The following is a 22,185-nucleotide window of genomic DNA, read 5'->3' on the forward strand; positions in this document are numbered from 1 at the left end:
CATCTTCCCAGCCTTGCTCCCAGACCTGGCTCTCGGCCTCTCTTTCCCATAGAAAATCATTCTGCCTGTGGGAGGAGTTAGCTGGGACAGTGTGCTGGCCCCAAGGTATCCAGGAGAAATCAGGTGCAGACAGACACTGTTTACACTCGTTTTATTTGGAGGGGCAGGTGGTGAAAGCCTCAGTGACATGCCTGCTCTCACTCCACAGGGCTCCTAAGCCGTTGCTAATGGCACTTCCTCTGGCCCCAACTCTAATACTCAGATTATGTCTTTTATGGAAAACTAGAATAAAGGGCAGGATCCTGAAGTCTACTGTCTTGTAAGGAAATGTGACTTAGTGTTTTTTTGCCAATGTTAGAAAGGTCCATTTGCTTGTGTGTGTTTAAATACTAATTATGTTCTAGACAACACCAATTTAATGGGATGTTTAAGATTTCCGAAAGGAAAGATATCACTTGAAAACTCTGTTTGACCAAAAAAAGAGTATTTTAGTAACTCAGAAAATATCAAAATGCCAGTGATGCTAATAACATATTTGCTTTAATTATTTTATACCAGCATTGTCTGACTTTTGAAATTTGCTCTTCAACAGAATTTTTTAAACTCCAGTAGTTGTCCTGAAATTCAAGGGTTTTTGCACGTGAAAGAGCTGGGAAGGAAATCGTGGAAAAAGCTGTATGTGTGTTTGCGGAGATCAGGCCTTTATTGCTCCACAAAGGGAGTTTCCAAGGTGAGTTTTAAAGTCACCAGTCACACCAGGCTGGGAGTGTGCAGAGTGAACATGGGTTGCATTTTAAAATGGACCTTAGGCTCCTGCAGGCTCATGATAACTTATTAAGCTAATTGTGTAACAGCTAAGCTCAGAGTTACTGGCCTACTGGTCTACCTCAGAAAGCAGGTGCTAACAGACCTTGGGGCCTCCAGGCTGCAGCCCTCCTGCACCCCTAGGCTTGCCAGCCCAGGCCCTCTCTGTGGGGTGGGAGCAGAACCTCCTGGCTGCCCAAGTCCCTTGAAAAATGCTGACTTAGTTTCTGTAATTTGGAAGTTGGCATCTACACTAGCCGTCAGGATATTTGATAGACTATAGTGCCACCATAATGCCAATCTAACACATGTCGTCGTAGATGTTTTATGGAATAAATTGCAGTTTTACATGTATCCCTGGTGGGAAGAGGACGTGAGAGATGGAAAACAGCTGCAGGCCTCCAAAGAGGGTTGGGGCATTGCAGGCTTACCTTGCCAGGGGTCTCCTTTGGTGTCTTTGCACAGTCTTCCCTACCCTTTTCTTATAATGTCCCAGTATGCCCTGCAGTAGGAGTGTGCCCAGCAGACCATGGCTGCATGTTTACCATGTAAGAGCTGTGGTCTCTTCTGTTCCTGCCAGGAAGGAAGCGTGGGGAGCTGGTGGGACCCCAGGTGAGGGTGCTGAGCATCAGACTGGCTTAGTGCTGCTCTGGGAAGTCAGCAGCTGCCAGGGGCGTAAGCTGGAGAGAAGGGGCATGGGCAGCTGGGCCCCTTCCCTCTGCAGATGGAGCATCTTACATCTGATGCAGGGTGGGAACAGTAATGCCCCGACTTCGCAGCTCTAGTTTATGGCTCATTCACCATCCTCATGCATGCAGAACCCAGGGACATGTGTAGCCTGGAGCAGGACACAAAACTGGGTTAGGGAGTGAAGGAGGAGAGGGATGGGACAAGCTGTCGATGGGAAAATTGCAGGCACGAGTGGACTCAGCACGCAGCACAGCAAGGTGGTATGAGTCCTGCATCTGAGTGTGCTCTTGACTTTGACCTTTGGGTTTCAGAGTTTCTCCTGGTTTTCACATTGAATATTTGGTGATGGGGCTTTGGTTTGGCAGAGTATCAAATGCATTCTAACAGTCTTATGTCTGAGAATTGAGAGGTGGGGTTTTTTCGCAGGAACTGGGTGAATTTGTTTTTAACTTAGCACTTATTTATACAATGGTTATAACCTGTAGAATGTCAGAGGGGAGATGCATTAAAAGCATGCACAGACTGCCCTCTGTTGATGAGGAGATGGAAACACTTGCTCTTTGTTGTACTCGAGAAGTTCTCTCCCGACGTAAATCTGACCAACCCTTTCACAGGAGCCCAGACACCTGCAGCTGCTCGCTGACCTGGAGGACAGCAGCGTCTTCTCCCTGATTGCCGGCAAGAAGCAGTACAGCGCCCCCACGGACTACGGCTTCTGCATAAAGGTAGTCCACCTCCAGGCCACCCAGAGGCTGCTCGTGTCAGTGTGCCACTGGAAACTTCAGAATTCTGTCAACTCCTTTCTTGGTTATTGCTTTTTTTTTTAAACAGAAACGCAATTTCACACTGGATTTATTCATTTATGTAAAAATATTTCATGTGTGCGTATGATGTGTAGGTCCTTGAGTAGCTCAGAAACTCAGGGAAAAGCAGAGTATATGATGGACAATACCCATCAATGGGCTCAGTGGCCTAGTGACCCCCAGGCAGGGGGGCCTCCAGGGTGCTGGGGTGAGCAGACGTCTTCTGTGTGGGCTTCTACTAGCATAGTAAGAGAGGATTGACCACAGCACTGCCCTTCCTCTGTGCACATGTGTCTGGGGGCACAGGCTTACACGTACTGTCACACCTGCACACACATGTACACATCCATGTGAATACAAACACCTACACATATCTGCATACTTACACACACACTTATGTGAATACAAAGATATACACACGTACATGCACATGAACACGTGCACACATATGCCTACATGTACACGCGCTTGCACATACGCACACACCCCTATGGGCAGGGCCCGCTCTTCTCCCCTGTGGAGGCTGTGGTGATGTTGGTCCTTGGAACTGTAGATAATATTTACTGAATACTCACTGTGCACAAGATTCTCTGCTAAAGGTTTTACCTCCATCATGGGGTGGGACTTGAACCAGCCCCATTGCTCATGTCTAGTAGCCAGTGAGTAACTGTGCCTGGAGTCACCCACTGGGCAAACCTGTGAGCCAGAGCTTGACCCCATCCCAAGGAGGGGACGGGGAGCAGGTGGCACATTCTATCCTAAAATACTGTCTTATACTTCATGTGCTGAAGCTTCTTTGGTTGCAAGTAATAGGACCCTACTTCAAACCAGCATAAGGCCCGAGGTGCACAGGAAGCTGCTGTGGGAATGCAGCCTCCGGAGGGGCTGGAGCTGGGAGCAGGAGCTGTGAGGGTCCAGGCGGCCAGCACCTCTGCCTTCCCGCCAGCCCATACCAGCTGTGCTCTTTCTCTCCACAGACCAGAGGTCTCTGTTTCTCCTGTAACATCAGCCACATGCAGGCGTGGCCACTCCTGTCCCTCACTTCACCCTCCAGATTCCCAAAGCAGAGCACAGGGTCAGTGTCCGCCCAGCACTGTCCCTTGTATCTGGGGTCAGAGGGTTCACATGGAGACCCAGATAAGCTTATGCCTGCAGCAGTTTTCCTCCATCACCAAATGAACCCTGGGAGCACCTACTATCTACTGTGGCAGGAGCCATGACGGTGACCCCTACCTGCCTCAGGCTGCTTGCCCTACTTCAGTCCCCTTCTTCAGGGCAACATTGACCTCACTCTCTGTGTCTTCCTCGGGGCCCATCCTTGGGGCCACGCAGACACTCCAGGATCCCTGAGCTGCTCCGGGCTTTTCCCCTCGCTGGTGAACCCCTGCAGGGGCCCTTCCTCCAGCTGCCTCCGCACCCTTCCTGGTAGGCGAAAGTGAAGATCTTGTCTTCTGGGTGAACTCAGGAGCAGGCTTTCCTCCCATCGAACCCAGCATCCCCCTCAAAGAGTTAAACACCCCCTCACTGTCCCTGTTGCATTGTCCACCTCATCCTGCAATAGTTTGCTTTCTTCTTTGTCTCCTCTGAGCTCCCCTGTCCAAAGATGGCTGATCATCCTGCTAAGTAACAAGTAATTGTAACCAACCAAGGCTGGTCCGTGGTGGGTAGAGGAAAGATGCCTAATGCCACGGGTTATAGATGTCTGCCCGTGCCCCTCTCTGGTGACACCCAGCTGATCGGTGGTGTGTAAATTCAGCCCCTCCTTCACATGAGGAACATGTGTTTCGGATTCGCTGTGTAACACTCACAGGGTCTTCTTTTACGTTCTTTAGCCAAACAGAGTCCGGAATGAAACTAAAGAGCTACGGCTGCTGTGTGCCGAAGACGAGCAGAGCAGGACCTGCTGGATGACGGCCTTCAGGCTCCTCAAGGTACCCCGCGCCTCACAGCATGCGGCCACACACATCTCTTCCTGGAAGATGCCCATCACTCTTCCTCTGTTCTCTCACAGTGTTCTGTTAATTGAGTGCAGTCACACACCTTTCCAATTGGGGTGTCAAGAGCTTCTCACAGAGGCATAACCTTCGAAAGGGCAGAGCTGGTTTCCAACCTCGGCACTGTTGACATTTTGGGCCAGGCAGAGGGCTATCCTGAGCATTGTGGGATGCTTAGCAGCATCCCTGGTCTCTCCCACTAGATGCCAATTAGCACCCCCAACCCCCAACCAGCTGAGACAACCAAAAATGTCTTTAGACATTACCAACTGTCCCCTGGTGTGTGAGGGGCCGGGAACTGCCCCTGGTTGAAACCACTGGATTAAAGGAATAGGAATTGAAAGGTCAAAACTAGGGAGGCAGGAGAGAGCAAATAGTTCATCAGGAGGGTTAATTATTCTCATGGCTGAGCATCAGACTTCTGGCTTCCTGAAAAGCCAAGGCTATGACGGAAACGTGACGAATTGTACAGCTTGCCGTAGCATCTCAAAGGAAATAGTGCCTCCTGACAATAAGTTCTAAAAGAAAGTTATTGCACAGAACCTCATATGGGATAATGCCCCTGACAAGAATTTCATAGTAATTGCCAAGTGATTTCATACGGCTCTTGAGTAAAAGCTAAGCTTATAACAGTAGAGCACATCTCACTTTTGATTTCCCATGAAATGTTCTTTGCTCACATACATATGCCACTTGTCTGGGATTTCCTATGTATATAAAGTCCACACGAGTTGCAGGTTAGTTGACCTAAACGAACTTGGCTAAAGTTGGGGTGTCTGGAGAACTTTGTTTTGTCACCTGTGGCCAACACATGCAATGGTCTGAGATGTCTTTACAAAAACCCCCAGCCATCATTGACATTTTCCACTGGTCTGAGACTGGGTGGAGCCACCCAAAGAACCAGACTGGCAGAAGAGGAGGCTCAGCTCCGAACTCTCCCTGACGATGCTGGGCATCCCGTATATCTCTCTGTCCCAGAACCTAATTTTGTTTTACTTTTGCCACTGATAAAACAAAAAGGGATTAAAATTAAAATGTTGCTATTTCATAACAGAAGAGGAAATGTTAGTGTTGGTATAAGATACTATGTATCATAGACTCCTCCTTTACAAGCCAGTTTTAAATTTAAGCGTCATCAATAGGAGACTGGTTAAATGAGTTACAGGGTATCCATGCAGAGGAATACTCTGCAGCTATCAAAAGAACAAGTTAGCTCTTCGGGTTGCATTGTGGAAAAATTTCTACGATATATTGTTAACAATGAAAAAGCGAAGTGCAGAGCACTAATAGAGAGTATGCTACGTTTAGAGAGGGAATGGAAATCTCAATGTGCGTTTGCTGGTGTCCATGTCAGCCTTCTGTAAGACTGCAGGAGAAAATAAAGAGGTCACTTACGGGGAGAGGGGATGCAGCTGTGCAAATGGGGGCAGCAGTAGGAGGGAAACCTTTAAAGTTTTAGGTATCTGTGACTTTTTTTGATAGTGAATGTGGAATCTGTTTTGGAAAAATCAAAAACGTAAGTGAAAAAGGAAAGTGATATCATACACTATGAAGCTATACATGTTATTACTTGGGGCAATACACAATATATCCAGTTAGCAACTTCTTAACCTCTGTTTCAGGAGTAAGAAAAAGCAGATGTCTCTCCTTTGGAGCCATCATATCATAACGAGTCACAGGAAAGGAAGTGGGCAGAACTGATAGTGATTTTAATAATTGACTTTGTTATTAGTGCTAACAATAATGCGCTACACGATGTGTTAATGTAATATTATGAACATTTTTGAGCATTTACTATGGGCCAAGCACTCTTCATCACTTCACACCTAGGACCTCGTTTACTCTTCACAACAGCTCTGTGACATATGTTTTATCATCATCCTCATTGTACAGATGACAAACCTGAAGCCCATCCAGTCATGCTCCAGTTGTGGCTGCTGGTATGTGACAGAGCCAGCATTAGAACCCCGAAAATTTTGGGTTCCCTTCCTAACCACCACGCTTTACTTCCCTCCTTGAGAGACACCAGGAAATCGAAAATCCATTCAATTCTGAATGTGGTCCTGTCGTCCCGGCCACTTTGCAGGTAGCACTTTGCATCCAATGAGCCACGGATTCCACATCCTCAGGTGCCGTTCCTGTAGGAGGATGGAGGCCTGGACCTAATATCCACTGCAGTGTGGCAGTGACAGACCCTTGAGCCATCTCAAGTGAAGCAGAAGTTGAGTTATGGCTTTCTGTCCTAGCTAGGTATGCTGCTCTGAGGTCTCTTGCCACCACTGAGCAGGCTCACAAAACAGCATCTGATGTAAGGATGTGAGAATTCCTCCCCATGTTACATCATCTCCACCCTCCCTGCCCTGCCTCAAATTGTCTTGCTTAGAGAGGTGGAAATAATCAGAACACCAGGTTCTATGCTGATGGTCCCTCTCCTGTGCCTACATGTTGCCTTCAGAATGGGGTATATTTTGTGCCAGGGACTTGTGCTGTTTGAAGCAGTAGGGAGACCTTCTAAAATGCTTCCTGTTTCCTTGGCCCTGCAAGTTTCGCAAGCTTCTTGGATGTGAGCATTGACTCGTGTCCATCATCAGTCTTGTCTCCTTGACAGGGAGACAGGAACCAAGGTGGGCTGTGGCGGGTCAGCAGGCTGTAGAGGACCTGACCATCCCTCCGGATCCATCCATCTGCCCTACCTTTGCTTTCTCTGTGCCTGGGCATCTTGCCTGGCTCCCCACAAAATCCTCTTTGAGGACAGTGACTGCTTAGCGCTCAGAACTTCGGAGATGCTCAGAAAATCTGAATTGAAGGAAAGTGGAACTGACCCAAACTCCTGTGTCTGGCTTCGACCTTTCTTTTTTGAAGCTGCTCCTCCTTCTTGCCTGCCTGATGTCATGGGCACCACTGGAGTCAACGTGAGACTGCCTGGGGTTGGTAGAGTCAGCAGATGGGGCCTTTGGACCACAGAATCTGCAGGATTGCCTCGCAGGGTCTCATTCTCGGGCCTCCAAGGGGATGTCTCACCAACACGGTCCAAGGAAATGATGCGTTGCGCCTTTTTGTGGTTGACTTGAAGATCTTGTCAGTAGTAAGTGATGAGGGGTCCCTTCCAGCTCCAGCCCTCAGACTCTCTTGCCCCCTAAAAGTGGATCAGATGTGCCGTGTCCTCACATGGAGGAAGTGGACAACGCATGGAGGATGCCTTGGTTTACAACCGACATCAACCTGGAGACCCCAGAGCCCTGAAGCATAAAGCTTTGCCTCCCCAGTGTTCCTGACTCCATCCAGGACTAGATAGTATTGAAATAGCTATTTGGGTTGTATTAAAATCCCAGGGCTTTTTTTGAGAGGAAAACCTTATTTTATATCAACACAGGTACACTTTCTTTAAAAAAAAATTACAGTTTGAGCCTACGTAGGAGAAACCTAGCCTAACTGTTCTTGTCTTTACAGATACTTCTAGGGGATAAACTCCACAGATAATATCTGCTTTTGCCCCTCATTCCTTCCTTTTACATTGCTTTCTAAATAATTTCATAGATACTTTGGGGTCTGTGCAAGGAATACTAAAACTTTGGTACAGTTATCTATCATCTCCTCCTCTGCCACCCATCTTCCAGAAGTTTCTTGAACTTCTATAGCAGTTCTTCCCCAAGAGGGAGGTCTTGCTTCATCAGTGCAGAATTCTATAATGAGCCGTTGCTTTGGTTTTAAACGACCTGACACTGAAAAGGCAGTTAAAGTAGATGCTCTACAGGATGGCAGCATGAGGAAAAATACGGGGCCTCCTCCCTCCACACAAACACTGCTGAGTGTGGAAGAGCGAAGGGAGGGTTCAAAGTGCACCGTACGCAGGGAACAAAGTCTTCTAGGAGGGCTGGAAGCTGTGCAGACCAGAAGCGAAGTATCCCAACGTTGGTGATGTTTTTTGCGTGTTCGCCAGACCCCAAGCACCCTTCCGGGAGCTTCGTGTGTCACCTTGTTGAATCCTCATGAGAACCCTGGGGAGGGGAGGGGACCGGAGGCCTTCACAGAGCACAGTATACAGTCCAGGAGGAGAGGGAGCTCCGTGAGACGGGACCAGTCAAGATTCCGTGTTCCTGAGCTGGGCTCCTTAGGAATCACAGGAGGGGCTTGGGGAATGGCAGTGTGTTCCAGCGCTGCCCTTCCGGTGGAGCCCGCCTGTCTGCATGCTCACTCCCAAGGTCGCACCAGGTGGATGCCAAAATTTAGACCCCTGATTTCCCAAAGCCAATCCTCTGACAAGTGAGAATCTGTGGAGAGGTTTTGTCTATTCCACGGCAAAGTGAAACCAATAAGGATGGTGTAGTAAGCTTTCCACGAAGCTAACTGTGCTTATGGCAAAGGACATATCCTTTAATCTGAGACTGTCCTCCCTACTTCATTAATGTCAAAATAGCCTTTATTTTATAAAGTGTTGTTGAGATTAAGTGGTAGGTTCGTGGCTAATTTTTGGTTTACATGTGTATTGTCTTGTTTGGCAAATGAGTTGCCAAGGCTTAAGGCAGTCACAGATATTTTTCCCCCCCAAAATTTGATTGCTTTATGAAATCGAAAAGAATGAAAATCACTGATTTCCTTTCACTGTCTTCCCTGTGAGATGATCTCTCAAGTCTAGTGGTTCTGAAATTGTATTTTTTTGTAGCAGAACTCTTTTCCCCCCTCAGGCATAATCTTTAATAATTCCCCAATATGTGAAATAGATAAAAAGACTGAATGGATTATATGGTATATCAGATTATTCTTAAGTGGCAGCGAATCCCCAGTCTCAGTAGCTGTAACGATAAAGACTCGCTCCTGCTCCTGCTCGAACCCAGTGGATGGAGCAGCGCCATCTTGAACGTTGCAGTCTCCCGCATGATGGGAGGGAAGAGAGAGCTGGAGGATCTCCCACTCCCAGTTAAATGACACATGTCACTTCCACCCACAGTCGTTGGTCCAAACTGGTCACCCAGTCCCACCCAACCACAGGGGCCTGGGAAGTGTAAGCCTGCCACTTGACTGGAAGTGGAGAGCCAGAAATATGTGGCCAACAGTGCAATCACTTCCACACGTGTACAGTTTAAATGTCCGTTCAGACACAGCCTGCCACTTGCAGCATCTTCGAAGTGCCTCTCCGCTCGGAAGCAGTTTGAAAGCCCAGCCCTGCCTGGTGCCCTCCTGCCCCCACCCACCCTGCTGTGCCCCCTTGTGTGTGAGCAGGCCTCTCAGCCACCCCTGTAGGAACTACAGAAACGGACCCTTTTCTTTTTGTGCTAGCAGATAGAAACAAGGTGGGGGGGGGGGGTTAAAATATATTGAGAGTAGATGTGAAGGAAGGCACAAAAAACCAGTAGTTTTAAAAATGGGAAAAGTGAGGACATACTGTGCATATCTACCTACTATTGTACTTTAAAATCAAGATGAAATGGACATTCTTTGCAAAAATAGGAAAACCTTAAAATTGACTGAAAAACCTAGAAGGAGAAATTGAACATTTTTTTAAAAATGCATTTCTCTAAGTTTCCAGAAATATTTAGGTTCTGTGCTGTGTAAGCTGTAACAGAACCTGGAATAACATGGTACACTGAGGTTTGGTCCCCTTCAGTCTTCTGGGGCTGTGCTGTCCTTCAAGAACCTGGTCAGACGTGGCCTCATAAATGGAGACTTACCCCTCACCATGTGGATGGTTAGGGTTCCCTCTCCATTAATACACAGATAATATTGCCTCTTATCTGTGTGTCTACTACAAAATTATAGCCCCTGAAGGTGGAAAGTAGGTCTTAAATTCGTTTTGTATCCCTGGAGCTGAGCCCAACAATATGAATCATTTTTTGACCGTAACCCTAAACCCTTGTGCTATCTTTGCACAAAGAAATAAACTTACATTCCATCTCACTTAGTATAAAGATTAAATGTTTAATTAAATTCCAAGATAAAGGAATTGGCATTTTGTTATTTCTGATGTTGTTTATTATGTTAACACAATATGTGGGGAGGGTGTGTCTTAACATGGCGAGGATGCCCTCTGCACAGACAGGAAGTGCCTGTCTACCTAATATAGAGACATCTCTGCGGTCTCTGTGCAAACAGAAGCACGACAGCAGCTGTCACCTTCTTTCTTTATTGTTTGGCACTGTCACATTCAATTAGATATGAATAAGAAACGAGAAACATAGTGCAAAAGAACGGGAAAATATTTCTCTGGTCATATTTTCCTTCTTTTGAAGCAATAGAAGAAATTATAAAGGAAAAAGATTGATTTAGACTATATAAACATTTCTTTAAAATCCACTGCACAAAAATAAAAAAGAAAATAAAGGACAAGATAATTTATACTATAGCTGGTAATCAAAAGGTTAATATCTAAACACTAGAAAGAGCTTATACAAATAAACCTACCACTCTGAAGGTTCTAGTATTTGTAATTGGGAAAAAAACATGAATTCATAGTCATAGACCTGCAGATAATAATGTAGATTAATAAAGTAAAAATAATACTTACAATGCAAATAAAGCATAATTGTATACCTACTTAAAAGACAAACTGATTAAACAACACATAGGTCAAGAATGATATACAGAAGAAATTTTAAAAATATTTTTAATTGAATAATTATAAAAATGTGACAAACTGTAATCGAAGTGGAATTGACGAGGCAAATTTTTGGTCTTAAATATAATTTGAAAAAAGTAAGGCTTAAAATCAATGATCTTTGTATCCCTTCAAGACGTTATAAACAAAATTATCAAATTAAGGCCAAAGAAAGAAAAGGAGAAGGGAAGATATATATCCATACACAGGTAGTTCAGGAGGGCCCCAAGACCAGCCTCAGGTTCACTAGAAGGACTCAGAACTCTTCAAGGCTTTTAGACTTGTGCTTACAGTGTCTTACAGTGGAAGGATGCAGGTTAAAATCAGCATCAGTTCAAGACACCTAGGAGATGGTCCCAGAGAGCACCAGGCATGGGCTTCCAGTTGTCCTCTCCCAGTGGAACCATGTGGACAGTGCTGCCTTCTCCCAGCAGCCATGTATGGCAACAAGAACAGAGTGTTGCCAACCGGAGAAGCTTACCTGGTCCTTGTTGTCTAAGGTTTTTATTGGGGTCAGCGACGTAGACACAGCTACTTTCCAGACACCCCATAGGTCAAGCCGACACTGCATGGCTCAAGGCCTCTGCCATAAATCACATCACCAGCATAAACTATGCAAGCTGCCTCGAGGCCCCCAGGTAAACAAAGACGCTGTCATCAGGTGGGACATCCCAAAGGCTTAGAGGTTCCCTCCCAGGAGCCAGGGGCAAACCTTTCCTTGGGCAAGGTTAATCCTTCACACACACACACACACACACACAGACATAATCTGTATATGGATAAATACACACACACACATGTGTGTCTATTATTAGGTACACACAATTTTAGAATATGTCTTTTCCGTATATTGATCCTTTTGTCATTCTGAAATTTGCTGCATTACCTGTAGCAATGCTTCTTGCCTTAGAGTCGACTTTGATATTACTGAAGCTACTTCTGCTGTTTCTTGATTAGTATTTGCATAGTTTTCCTCTTTCCATCTTTTTTCTGCCTTTTGGGGTTCCTTATAATTAGGGCATATTTCTTAAAAACATAGCAATTTCTTTCTCTGATAATCATCTTTTAATTGGAGTGTTTGTTGTGCAGTACATCATTTAGTATGACTATTAATAATATTTGTGCTTAAGTCTACCATTTACTGTTTATTTTGAGTTTGCCCTACCTATTCTGTATTCCTTTTTCTTTCCTTTTTTTGGCAGAGAAGATTCATCAAGTATTTTTTTTTTAATTTTTAAACTTCTCTTACCCTATTGCTTACACATTCTTTTACCATTTTTTAGTCGTTACCCTAGATATCACAACATGTGCATTTAACTCACGTTACCTAACATAATTTAGTACTTTTACCACTTCCAGGCCAACATAAGGAGCCTTTAATTCCATTTACCCCCTCACCACTTTTGAAGTATCTTGTCATGTATTTTAATTCTCTCTATATTTTAAGCTACTTATGACATGATAATGTTGTTGTTTTAGATGCTTCATTTTTATTTTAATTACCTACGTCTCTGCACTTTAATCCTTCCTGAATTTGCATTCTTCTCTCTGGGACCAGAAGAATTGCACTTTGGAGTTCTTTTAGTATGGGCCTGCTGGCAGTGATATCTCTCTGAAATTTTGTTTGGCATATTCCTATTTCATTTTCCTTATTGAAGGAAATTTTCACTGATTTGGGAATCCTAGGTTAGCAGTTATTTTCTTGGGCATTCCCCCCATCCCATTGTCCTCTAACTCTCATCATTTATGTGAAGACGTCAGCTGTCAGTCCTCCCATTGCTTCTGTGAAAGGCATGTGCATCTTTCTGTGGTTGCCTTTAACATTTTCTCTTTGTCTCTGTTTTTCAGCAATCTTTCCATCATGTGCCTAGATGTGGGTTTCTATTTTTTATCCAGCTTCTGGATTCTGTATCTTGATGTCTTTTTATCAATTTTGGAAAATTCTTGCCCATTATCTCTTCAAATATTTCTTCTGACCCATTTTCACTCTTCTCCTCTCATGGGAGTGCAGTTTACCTATGTTAGACTGTTTCAACGTGTTCTAAATATTTTTATTTTAGAAATGAGTACATAATCTAAGGCCTAGGGCTGGAGATGAGCTTACATCCCATGAAGGTGTGTGACGAGGAAGATGCAGTCCCCTGGAGAACCTTGTTTTTCTCTTCCTGACCTTTTTTCCTCTTCCCAGTGGTTTGAATGGTTAATTAGGGAGTGTAGGTTGGGATGTGGGAAGTGTGCATGACTTTGCAGAACTCTTACTGCTTCTTGCCAGGGTAAATAAAGCATGAAGTGCTGAGCTGATTAGGGAGTGAGCCTGGTTGGTTAGGAAGAGCACTGTTTTGGAACAGGCTGTGTACATTCAAAGCCTGAATCCTTACTTTACCATGATCTTAAGCAACTTGCTTCCCTTCTCTGTGTTCAGTTCTGTTATTTGTAAAATGAGGATAAAGTACATATTTCATAAAATGGAGAGGACTAAAGAAAATAATAACAAAAAGCACTTAAAACAGTACTTGGCACATAGCCACATTCAATAAGGTTAATTGTTGTTCTTGATCTCATCCTTATTACACTGTTACTGCCCTGCTTATTCCCTGCCCACCCATCATCCCCAAACCAGTCACTGGTACCTTCCATGGAGTGACAGTCCTGGTGAGACTGAGAGGGGTTGCTGTATTGGATGTCTGTGCTCGGTTCACAGAGGCTGTAAGCAGGGTATTGTTCATTGTTCCGTACTGAGCGTGCCCTTCTCTGCCATGGGTTTGCATGTTCTGGGGCTTTGGGGGCTCATCTAGCCCCAGTGACTAACTCTGGCCTTTCCCCTTCAGTATGGAATGCTCCTTTACCAGAACTACAGAATCCCTCAGCAGAGGAAAGCCTTGCTCTCCCCGTTCTCGACTCCAGTGGTAAGTACAGCTGTGATCTTCAGAAGTCAAGTTCCTTTTCAGGTGCTGTGTCTGCATGTGCTGTGGATGTCTCATTTCAGATGAGGCTGCCAGGATAAGCTCCAGATGAGCCTGTGTTTCAGAGAAGCCAGTATGTCCCATAGCATTGCATGTCTGGGGGGTGGATTTTGTCATCTCAGCAGTGTCCCTGCTGGGCGCAGATTCCTCTGCCATCCTTCTCCCCATGCCTGCATCTCCTCTCAAGGTTGTTCAGGTAGATGGCTCTGTTTAAGGGTCAAAAACTGTTAACAGCAACATTCAGCTCTACTGAGGAACCTTTCCTACTGTGGCTTTTGTTCCTTTCAGCTGTGGGTTCTATGGTGCTGTTGACCATTATACTTGAGTCATTTGCTAGTGAGGATTTAGAAATTATAACGTCGTTTTGTGTTCTGAGGACATACTTTACATCCCAAAGGTACAGAAAGACTTCATCCTCTCAAAATATTATCTTAAAGATCCTTCTACGTGCGTGTCTTGGAGATGTCAGATTATGCCACGGAAAGAGTGTGTGTGTTCCCTGAACTAACATACTGAGGGAAGGCCTGGGTTGCTGATGAGGACTGGGCTCACCTGTGAGGTTTCCATTTCTCCCATGTGCTTTAGTGAAGGACAGGGAGCCTGTGAAGGACCACACGGGCCAAATCCTTTTGGCACCAGTGGCCACACAGCAGCCTTTGAATGCTGCGAGAGGGTTGGAACATTTCTTTTTCTTCTTAGGAGAAACCAAAGCTGTTTCCAGCTCTAGGGCCTTTGGCCACTGAATTTTCAACCTGAACCTTAGAGAGTTGGGAGCTCACATGAGGGGCATTCCTATCACCTTTTCCTGCTGTCTTTTCAATTATTTCATGCCAAGATTCCCATGTGCTGCTATGGCTCATTTCCCTATATTTTAAGAACTTGTGGCCTTTCCTCTCTAGCGCAGTGTCTCTGAGAACTCCCTCGTGGCAATGGATTTTTCTGGGCAAACAGGAAGAGTGATCGAGAATCCAGCGGAAGCCCAAAGCGCAGCCCTGGAAGAAGGCCACGCCTGGAGGGTAAGGCCATGGCCCAGTCCCAGCAGGACAGACTCCCTCGGGGTGACATCCCTACCGCTCATCTTTTCCCAGGAGAATGGTTCTGTGGGTGCTGGCAAGGGGGTGAGATGTTGGGGAGGGGAGGGTGGCATCTGAGTTCTCAGCTGTGGGAAGCAATTGGCACTTCTGGGCCCCTCCACGTTCCCACCACCTGCCACCCCCACTGCCTCCCTGTCCCTGGGCTCCCAAGGAAGAAGCAGGAACAGAGCAGAGCTCTCTGACCTCTGGGCTCACAGGCAGAACTCTTCCTGCTGATGAGTCATCAGTGGCCATCTGTGAGGAGCATGGAGCCCACGCCTCTGCCTCACCTCTAGTCAGCTTCCTGGCCTTGGACATCTCTTCGGTTAAGTTCCTAATCTCTAGATGGAAAAACGTCACCCAACTTTCAGATTTTCCTGAAATGTAAAGACAGTATATAAAACATGAGCCTGCAGCTCTAGCACAGAAAGCCTTCCCCAGACTTTAGCATCACGGTGTCTGGAAAAGGACGCTGTCCCCAGAGCACAGGGATCCTGTGGCCAGTGTTTGCAGAACTGCCTGAGTTCAGTGGGGAAGCTCACGCTTTTCTCCTAAGATGTATCAGGAATTTCACTGTATGTCCTCTGTGTAAGAAACAAGAGTCTGCTTCAATACTGGGACCATTAGGAATATACCCGGAGGCTTCTGTTTCTGTTTTTAACAACCGTGACGCATTGCTCTTTGTTGTCCATGGTCATATGGGTTCAGGTGGCTTTCACTCCACAGTCCAGGGCCCTGTCATCTGGCCAGGCTTCCTGCCTTGAGGTGTGTGTACCGGGTGGCTTGTTGGTTATGTCAGTCTGCTATCTTAGCGCTAACATGGGGATTTCTTTTGCAGAAGCGAAGCACGCGGATGAATATCCTGGGTAGCCAAAGTCCCCTCCACCCTTCTACCCTAAGTACAGGTAAACACAGCATATTGGCCTGGTATTTTTGTATGTAAAGAAAATAAAACAGCTCCCACCCCTCCCCGAGCTTCACAAAGCTGTCTGGGTCCAGAGCACCCCACGAGAGGTGTGGCCACGGGATCGGGGCCCCGCACTGATCGCAAGTAGCGGTGCTGTCAGGGAAGTCATTCTGCAGAGGGGTCGAGACCCTACCTTCCTTCTCTCTTCCATCCCGCAGTGATTCATAGGACGCAGCACTGGTTTCACGGCAGGATCTCCAGGGAGGAGTCGCACAGGATCATTAAGCAGCAAGGGCTGGTTGATGGGTAAGGAGCCACCACTGATAAGAGCTGGCATCTGCTGAGGTTTCATTTTGCTAGGCGTGTATTCTGTTCAGTTCCTCAGAGCATCAGGCATAATAGGCAGTAGTTGTATCCTCATTTTAAAGAGGCAAAAATGTGTGCAGAGGTGTTAGTGTTGTGTAGGGCTTGCACATCTGGTAAGTGGCAGGAGAGGGATTGCAGTCTGCCTCGTCCATACTCCGGCTGTAACCATCCTCCACCTCTTTGTTGAGATTCAAACCAGATGAAGAACACAAGATAGTTATTTTTAATTAATAAGGCATTGGGCAAGTGGAAAAAAATATTTTTGCCCCCACCTTTCGATTTATACATGTTGTCAGTTAGCTTTTGATGAGAATAAGCAATAAACATTTTAGTGGCTTAAAACAACAAAGCTCTATCATTTCTCCCAATCAGAGTTGGTTGAGTGGCTCTTCTCACCTGGGCCAGCTCTACTGGCGCTGGGGTGGCTCCATTCATGGGTCTGGAGGCCTGTGCTGGCTGTTGGCTGTGGTGACAGGGTGACTGGGCACAGGTTCCCAGCAGGCTAGCCTGGGCTGGTTCATATGTGGCCCTCACAGGGTTCCCAGGAACAGGAGACATCAAACCGCAGTGCCCAAGCATTCCTCAGGGCTCTCTTTGCATCACATTTGCTGCCATTCCATGGGCCAAAGCAGATCCTGCAGCCTGGCTCAGCTCATATCACTATGGGAAGGGACTGCGCAAGGGTGTGGATGCAGGGAGAGATGTCTGATTGATGAGGGGTCACTGCAGTGTCCCTCACAGCAGAGCTCAGCCTCAGGCCTCTCCTTACTCCCAAGAAGAGAGGCTCTCTGGTCTCCCTCTCTCAGAAGAATTAGTTTCTTTGTCAGCTATCCCTCACAGGGTCTGCTGGAAAAACAGGTTCTTAGAAGCTGCTAAACTCAAAGAACAATCCTTTTGTCCTTCAGCTTGAAAAAGTTTTATTCTGGAAATTTCCAAATTCACCTAAGAGAGAAGAGGATGATGAACCCCCACTTACTCCTTGCCCACGTTCAACAATTTGCTGGTCTTATTTTGTCTCCCCTCTCCCCACATTATTTTCCTCCCTCTCCTCTTTGTCTTCATCTTCTTCGTCATCTTCCTTCTTCCTTTTTACATTTTCCTTCCTCTTTCTTCTTCTGGAATATTTTAAAGGAAATCCCAGGCATCCTAAGTTTTCCCAATAAATATATTTCAGTGCATATCTCTAAAAGATAAGCACCCTTTTCCTTTGATGTAAATACAGTATCATTATTACACTTAGCAAGATAAACAAGAATTCCTTAATATTATCTAAAATCCAATCCGTGTTCAAATTTCCTCAATTGTCACCCAGAAAGTCTTTTAAATTTAGTTGGTTTAAATCAGGATCCACAAATAGCATTTGGTTGATATGTCTCTTAAGTCTCCTTAAATATAATAATAGTCTCCCCCACCACTCCATTCTTCTATTTTTTTTTTTTTCATGTCTTTTCATTTGTTGGAGAAGTGGGTCATTTGGTAGTTGTATACTTGTGGTTTCTTTTAATATGTTCCCCTGTCTCCCTCATTTCCTGTGAAGGGGCAGTTGGGCTCCGTTAGACTCAGATTCATTTCTTCTGGGAGAGCGCTTCAGTGGGGTGCTGTGTTTTCTTCCGCCTCAAGTTGAGAAACATGTAGGGTGTGGTTGTCCTACTTGGTGATCTTTGGGTGGAGTGGGGGATTCAGGTGTCATCAGCATGACCTGCCTGATCAGGTTCCCTTCCCTGCTCACCACGTGGTTTGATCAGCCAATACTGGACCATGGTCACAATTTCACTAGGGTACAAAATCATCATTTTTGAATTCTATTATTCTTTCGTCATTCCTTAGCTGAAATTCTTTCCCTTATCAACACAAATAATCCATAAGCAACCTATAAATGAAAATTGGGGTGAGTTCATTCTGAGGCAAATGTGAGGACCATATAGCCCACGGTGCTCCTTCCCCAAGGAAGGAAGGGCACCAAAGCAGTGGGGTGTACAGAGTGGTTATATACCCTCAAAGAGCATGTTTCGCCTATGGTTGAAACATCCCTTCTCCAATAGTCATGAGACTGCTCTGTTGGCACAGCAGTTGGTGGACACAGCAGGTAGTAGGTCTTCTGTTAGTGAAAGCAGTTGATAGACACAGCAGGTAGTAGGTCTGCTGTCTCAGTGGATACAGCAGGGTAGCAGGTCTGTTGTGTTGAGCTGGGTGGTCACAGGTGAGTACAGCAATCAGTTCCTAGCCTAGGGAAAGATGCTTATCCTTAAGGAAATGCCAATGTGGGGGAAGTTGTGCCTTTATCTTAAGGCCGTTTGTTCTTGTCTGTGGGACATAGCAAATGCTTAAAGCAAATATACAATGCATGCTCAACAGCCATGTCAGGCCCTTTTGGAAAAACAAAGTCAGGCCAAAGTAGGTTTACACCAAATGGCTTCCTCATATACTCCAGTACATCCTATTACTTGCCATTTATTTGTCATGTCCCCCTTTTTGATCTATAATCTTTTGATATAAAGCATCGATAATCAAAATATTGTACCTCGGTGCCAGGGTGGTTGCTGCCTGCCCTGAATCCATTATGTCCCTCAGTGCCATGCTTTTATCTCATTTATTTTCCCAGTTTTCTATGTTAGGGGGAAATAGTCAGATATAGTGGACAAGCATAGAGGTGTGTATGTTAACAGAGGAAGCATTTTATAGGTTATATAATTTTCAATTAATTTTAGATTGTTGCACAAATATATATGTGCTTTTCTATGACTCTTCACATTTACATTGTTCACAATTATAGAACAAGTACAGTAACAATAACAATTCAACATATTTAAAAACATTAGTTTGAAATGAGTTCTTAGGCCTATTCCTTTTCAGAAAAGGAAATTTGTCCAGGGTTATAAGATCAATTGACCATCAAGTCACCAGGCAACTGTTATTCCAGCTTGTATGCCGGTCTTACAAAACAGAGTAAGATAACAGCAATTAGTTTGAATATTATGACTATTACAAGAATTCCAAGAAGTAATAGAAATAGGAATTGCAATCCGGATTGAAAAATGGAACCAATACTGGAAGGGAGCCAACCAAACAAATCAAACTGGGTGTAGGATCACTTAAGTCATTCACCTGTTTCTTCATGTACTTTAGCAAAGATGACACGTTGGAAGACTCGTCAGGTATAAAAACACAGCATTCAGTCTGAATAATTGCACTTGTACCACCTTGGGATGCTGTAAGAATATTTCAGGCCATTCTGTTTTCGAAGATAGCCTTTCTCATTAAGGACATTTCAGTATTTAATAAGGCTATTCCTGCTTGATTATTACTAAGGGCTTGTTGAATAAATTTATTCAGGGCTTCCATATATCATAATGACATCTTTTAGCCCCAAAGAAGGAGAAAATATAGCCACTTGGTGGCCATACCAGTGGAATACTGAATGAACCTTAAAGAGAGAGAGAGATTGGCAACAGATGTTAACTCAGTGTGAATCCTTCCCTGCTTCCACAGGAAACCCAGGGTGCAGTGTTTTAGCCATCCAGGTAGTAGCCAAGACCAGAGGTTTGTTCCACATAACCACTGAGTTCCATTAAGAGCCGCCCAATAAATGCCTATCCTTCAAAACCAGCCTGCTCCAAGTCAGTCACTTTCTTTAAGTATGATAGTATTCCAAAACCTTAAGTGGAACAATTATAAAATCGGTGTACAGTTTAAGCATAACAAAGGTTTAAAGGAGGAGATACAACGTTGGGAATACAGGCCTGGTCTGGAGTCTTTGAATAGCTGTCTTCAATAGATGCCATCTTCTTCTCATCCTGGTGTGGTCCCTTTCAACAGGGCTGCAGAGTCTTTTATTTGATGTCTCTTCTGATAAATAAATTCTCCTGGTTATCATCCATGATCCTTAAGGTCTAGGGGTTCTCTGTGAAAGAATCAGCTACCAATCTTTCATTTCTTTTAAGCATCTCAATAAGACCCTGACAATAATGTAACATATCCCTTAAGCAAAGTTGGTTCACATATTTCCTCATCTAATTGCGTAGGCTGTCCTATTGTTTCAAAAGGACACAGCCAATGTTTACCAAAAGTACAGATCTAAGATTAAGGAGCACTAACAGAAGAGCTTTTGGCCATTGGAGTAAATGCTTCTGAAAGCTTTGCCAATTAAGTTTTGATTGGGCAATTAGTTCTTTCCATCAATCCTGAGGACTGGGAATGGTAAGCACAGTGGAAATGCTGCATTATTGGCTAAATACTACAAATAGATTTAATTATTTGTGTGGTGAAATGAGTTCCCCAGTCACTATGTAACTCTGTAGGAATTCTGCAAACAGGAATTATCCTTTTCAATAATAATTTACCTAAAGCCGTTGCTCTTCTGCAAGGAAAAGCCTCAACACAATGTGAGAACATACAAATCATTACAAGATATATTTATCCTTGGGATGGTGGCATTTGGACAAAGTCCAATTGCCATACCTCAAAGGGTCCCTTAGGAAGGGGAAAGTGGCCTTATGACTCATGAAATGGTTTCTGTGGATTATACCTTGGGCATATAACAGAAGAAGTATAGGCTATATGAGCCACTGTGGGAGAGAGTTTCTAAAAGTATTATTTTTCCCTTTTGTTGCCACCTTTATGTGTGTGTATATGTATATATATATGTATTTTTTTTTCCTTCCATGGTGGTTTCTTGAGCCTATAGAAGGAAATTTTTTTAGTGGGTTAGCGGAGTTAATAGAAAGTAGCAGGCATTCTTGAGGCTGGACAGCATATCCAGCTTGATAACATCCTTGCTTATCTTTTAAGTAAGACCCATCTCTAACCCAAATTAAATAATAGAATGCAGTCATGCTCTTCTCCACTTGTGATGTTGGAAGCAAGGTAGCAGGACTAAAATAGTGAATAATATTTACCTACACAATATAACCTAAGAGGGTTTGTCATCATTTACTTGATGATGCTTCCCATGCAATTTAGCATACCAAACAAGCTAATTAGTATCTCCCTTTTATAGGAAGAGAGCACAAATTTCTTTGACAAGTCCCAGGGGCCCTCCGAAAATTCTCAAAGAATATCAAATAAAGACTTCATTTAGGGTATGGATTATTGGGGAGCTTGTCAAAAATATCAAAAGATTTTAAAACGTTTATTTAAACAAGATCCAGGGGTTGCTGATGTTGTCATCATGAAACAAGGGTCACTGAAACAATGCTTTGTGATAACATTTAACCAAGGTGACAACAGAAACAGTCAAAATCCTTGATAAAGAGACCTCATCCCTTTTGAACATAGGAAATTATCTTAACAAAACACAGATCTTCTGTCCTTTGGGTAAACTTACTCAAAAGAAAAACCTTTTATAGCCTCTTTATCAAGAGCAGATAAGAGTTTAAGAAAATTATCCTTTTAAGAGAGAAAGCCAAATTCTAATTTTTGAACCAGCTTACTTTTTATATTAAACCTTATCTACGTAATTTATTTTAATCTTAGCCAACTTGACCATTTACAAAACTCTGCAGGGTTTTACTTTCACCAACCTTCTGTCACTTCCCTTTACTCTCAGAATTTGTCTCATGTCTTTCTTTTTTCCCCCCAGTACTTTAGGACAAATTTATCTTTCTTAACCAAACAAACAAAAATATTTTGATTCTACATGCCACAACTAGAAGGACCTGCAACTAAGATATACAACTATGTACCAGGGGAGATTTGGGGAGATAAAGCAGGAAAAAAAAAAAAAGATTGGCCACAGTTGTTAGCTCAGGTGCCAATCTTAAAAAAAATAAATTCCATTCTTTTTACCTTCTTTGCTGAAAACTTACACCTTTCCTTGAATACAAATATGTTTTCCTTATTAATTTCTAGTAGCTTTAATCATGTATTAGAATTCTTTAACCCTTAGAAACCTTCAGTTTTAGTGAAAATTAAGAGTAAGTAATTATAAACTTTCTTTAGCACTTTGTGGCTTGGCAAATTTGTAAACACTTTTCATGATTTTTAGAAACATGTTA

At 44.2% G+C, this 22,185-nt stretch overlaps 1 protein-coding gene across 4 annotated transcripts in view; it reads left to right on the forward strand.

The window, feature by feature from the left end:
• GRB10 (growth factor receptor bound protein 10) overlaps nt 1-22,185 on the forward strand; it is a 203,865-nt gene that overhangs the window by 169,033 nt on the left and 12,647 nt on the right. For 3 of the 4 annotated variants that reach the window (XM_070497694.1, XM_014828260.3, XM_070497829.1), the window contains 7 exons: nt 593-730; nt 2,109-2,219; nt 4,130-4,228; nt 13,712-13,789; nt 14,746-14,862; nt 15,758-15,824; nt 16,045-16,132. In XM_070497694.1, coding sequence (XP_070353795.1) covers nt 593-730; nt 2,109-2,219; nt 4,130-4,228; nt 13,712-13,789; nt 14,746-14,862; nt 15,758-15,824; nt 16,045-16,132 — 698 coding nt within the window. The remainder of the gene's footprint in view (nt 1-592; nt 731-2,108; nt 2,220-4,129; nt 4,229-13,711; nt 13,790-14,745; nt 14,863-15,757; nt 15,825-16,044; nt 16,133-22,185) is intronic. The other variant, XM_070497794.1, reaches the window with a different exon arrangement.

This window comes from Equus asinus, chromosome 1 (assembly GCF_041296235.1).
Source record: "Equus asinus isolate D_3611 breed Donkey chromosome 1, EquAss-T2T_v2, whole genome shotgun sequence".
NCBI classification, from domain to species: Eukaryota; Metazoa; Chordata; class Mammalia; order Perissodactyla; family Equidae; genus Equus; species Equus asinus.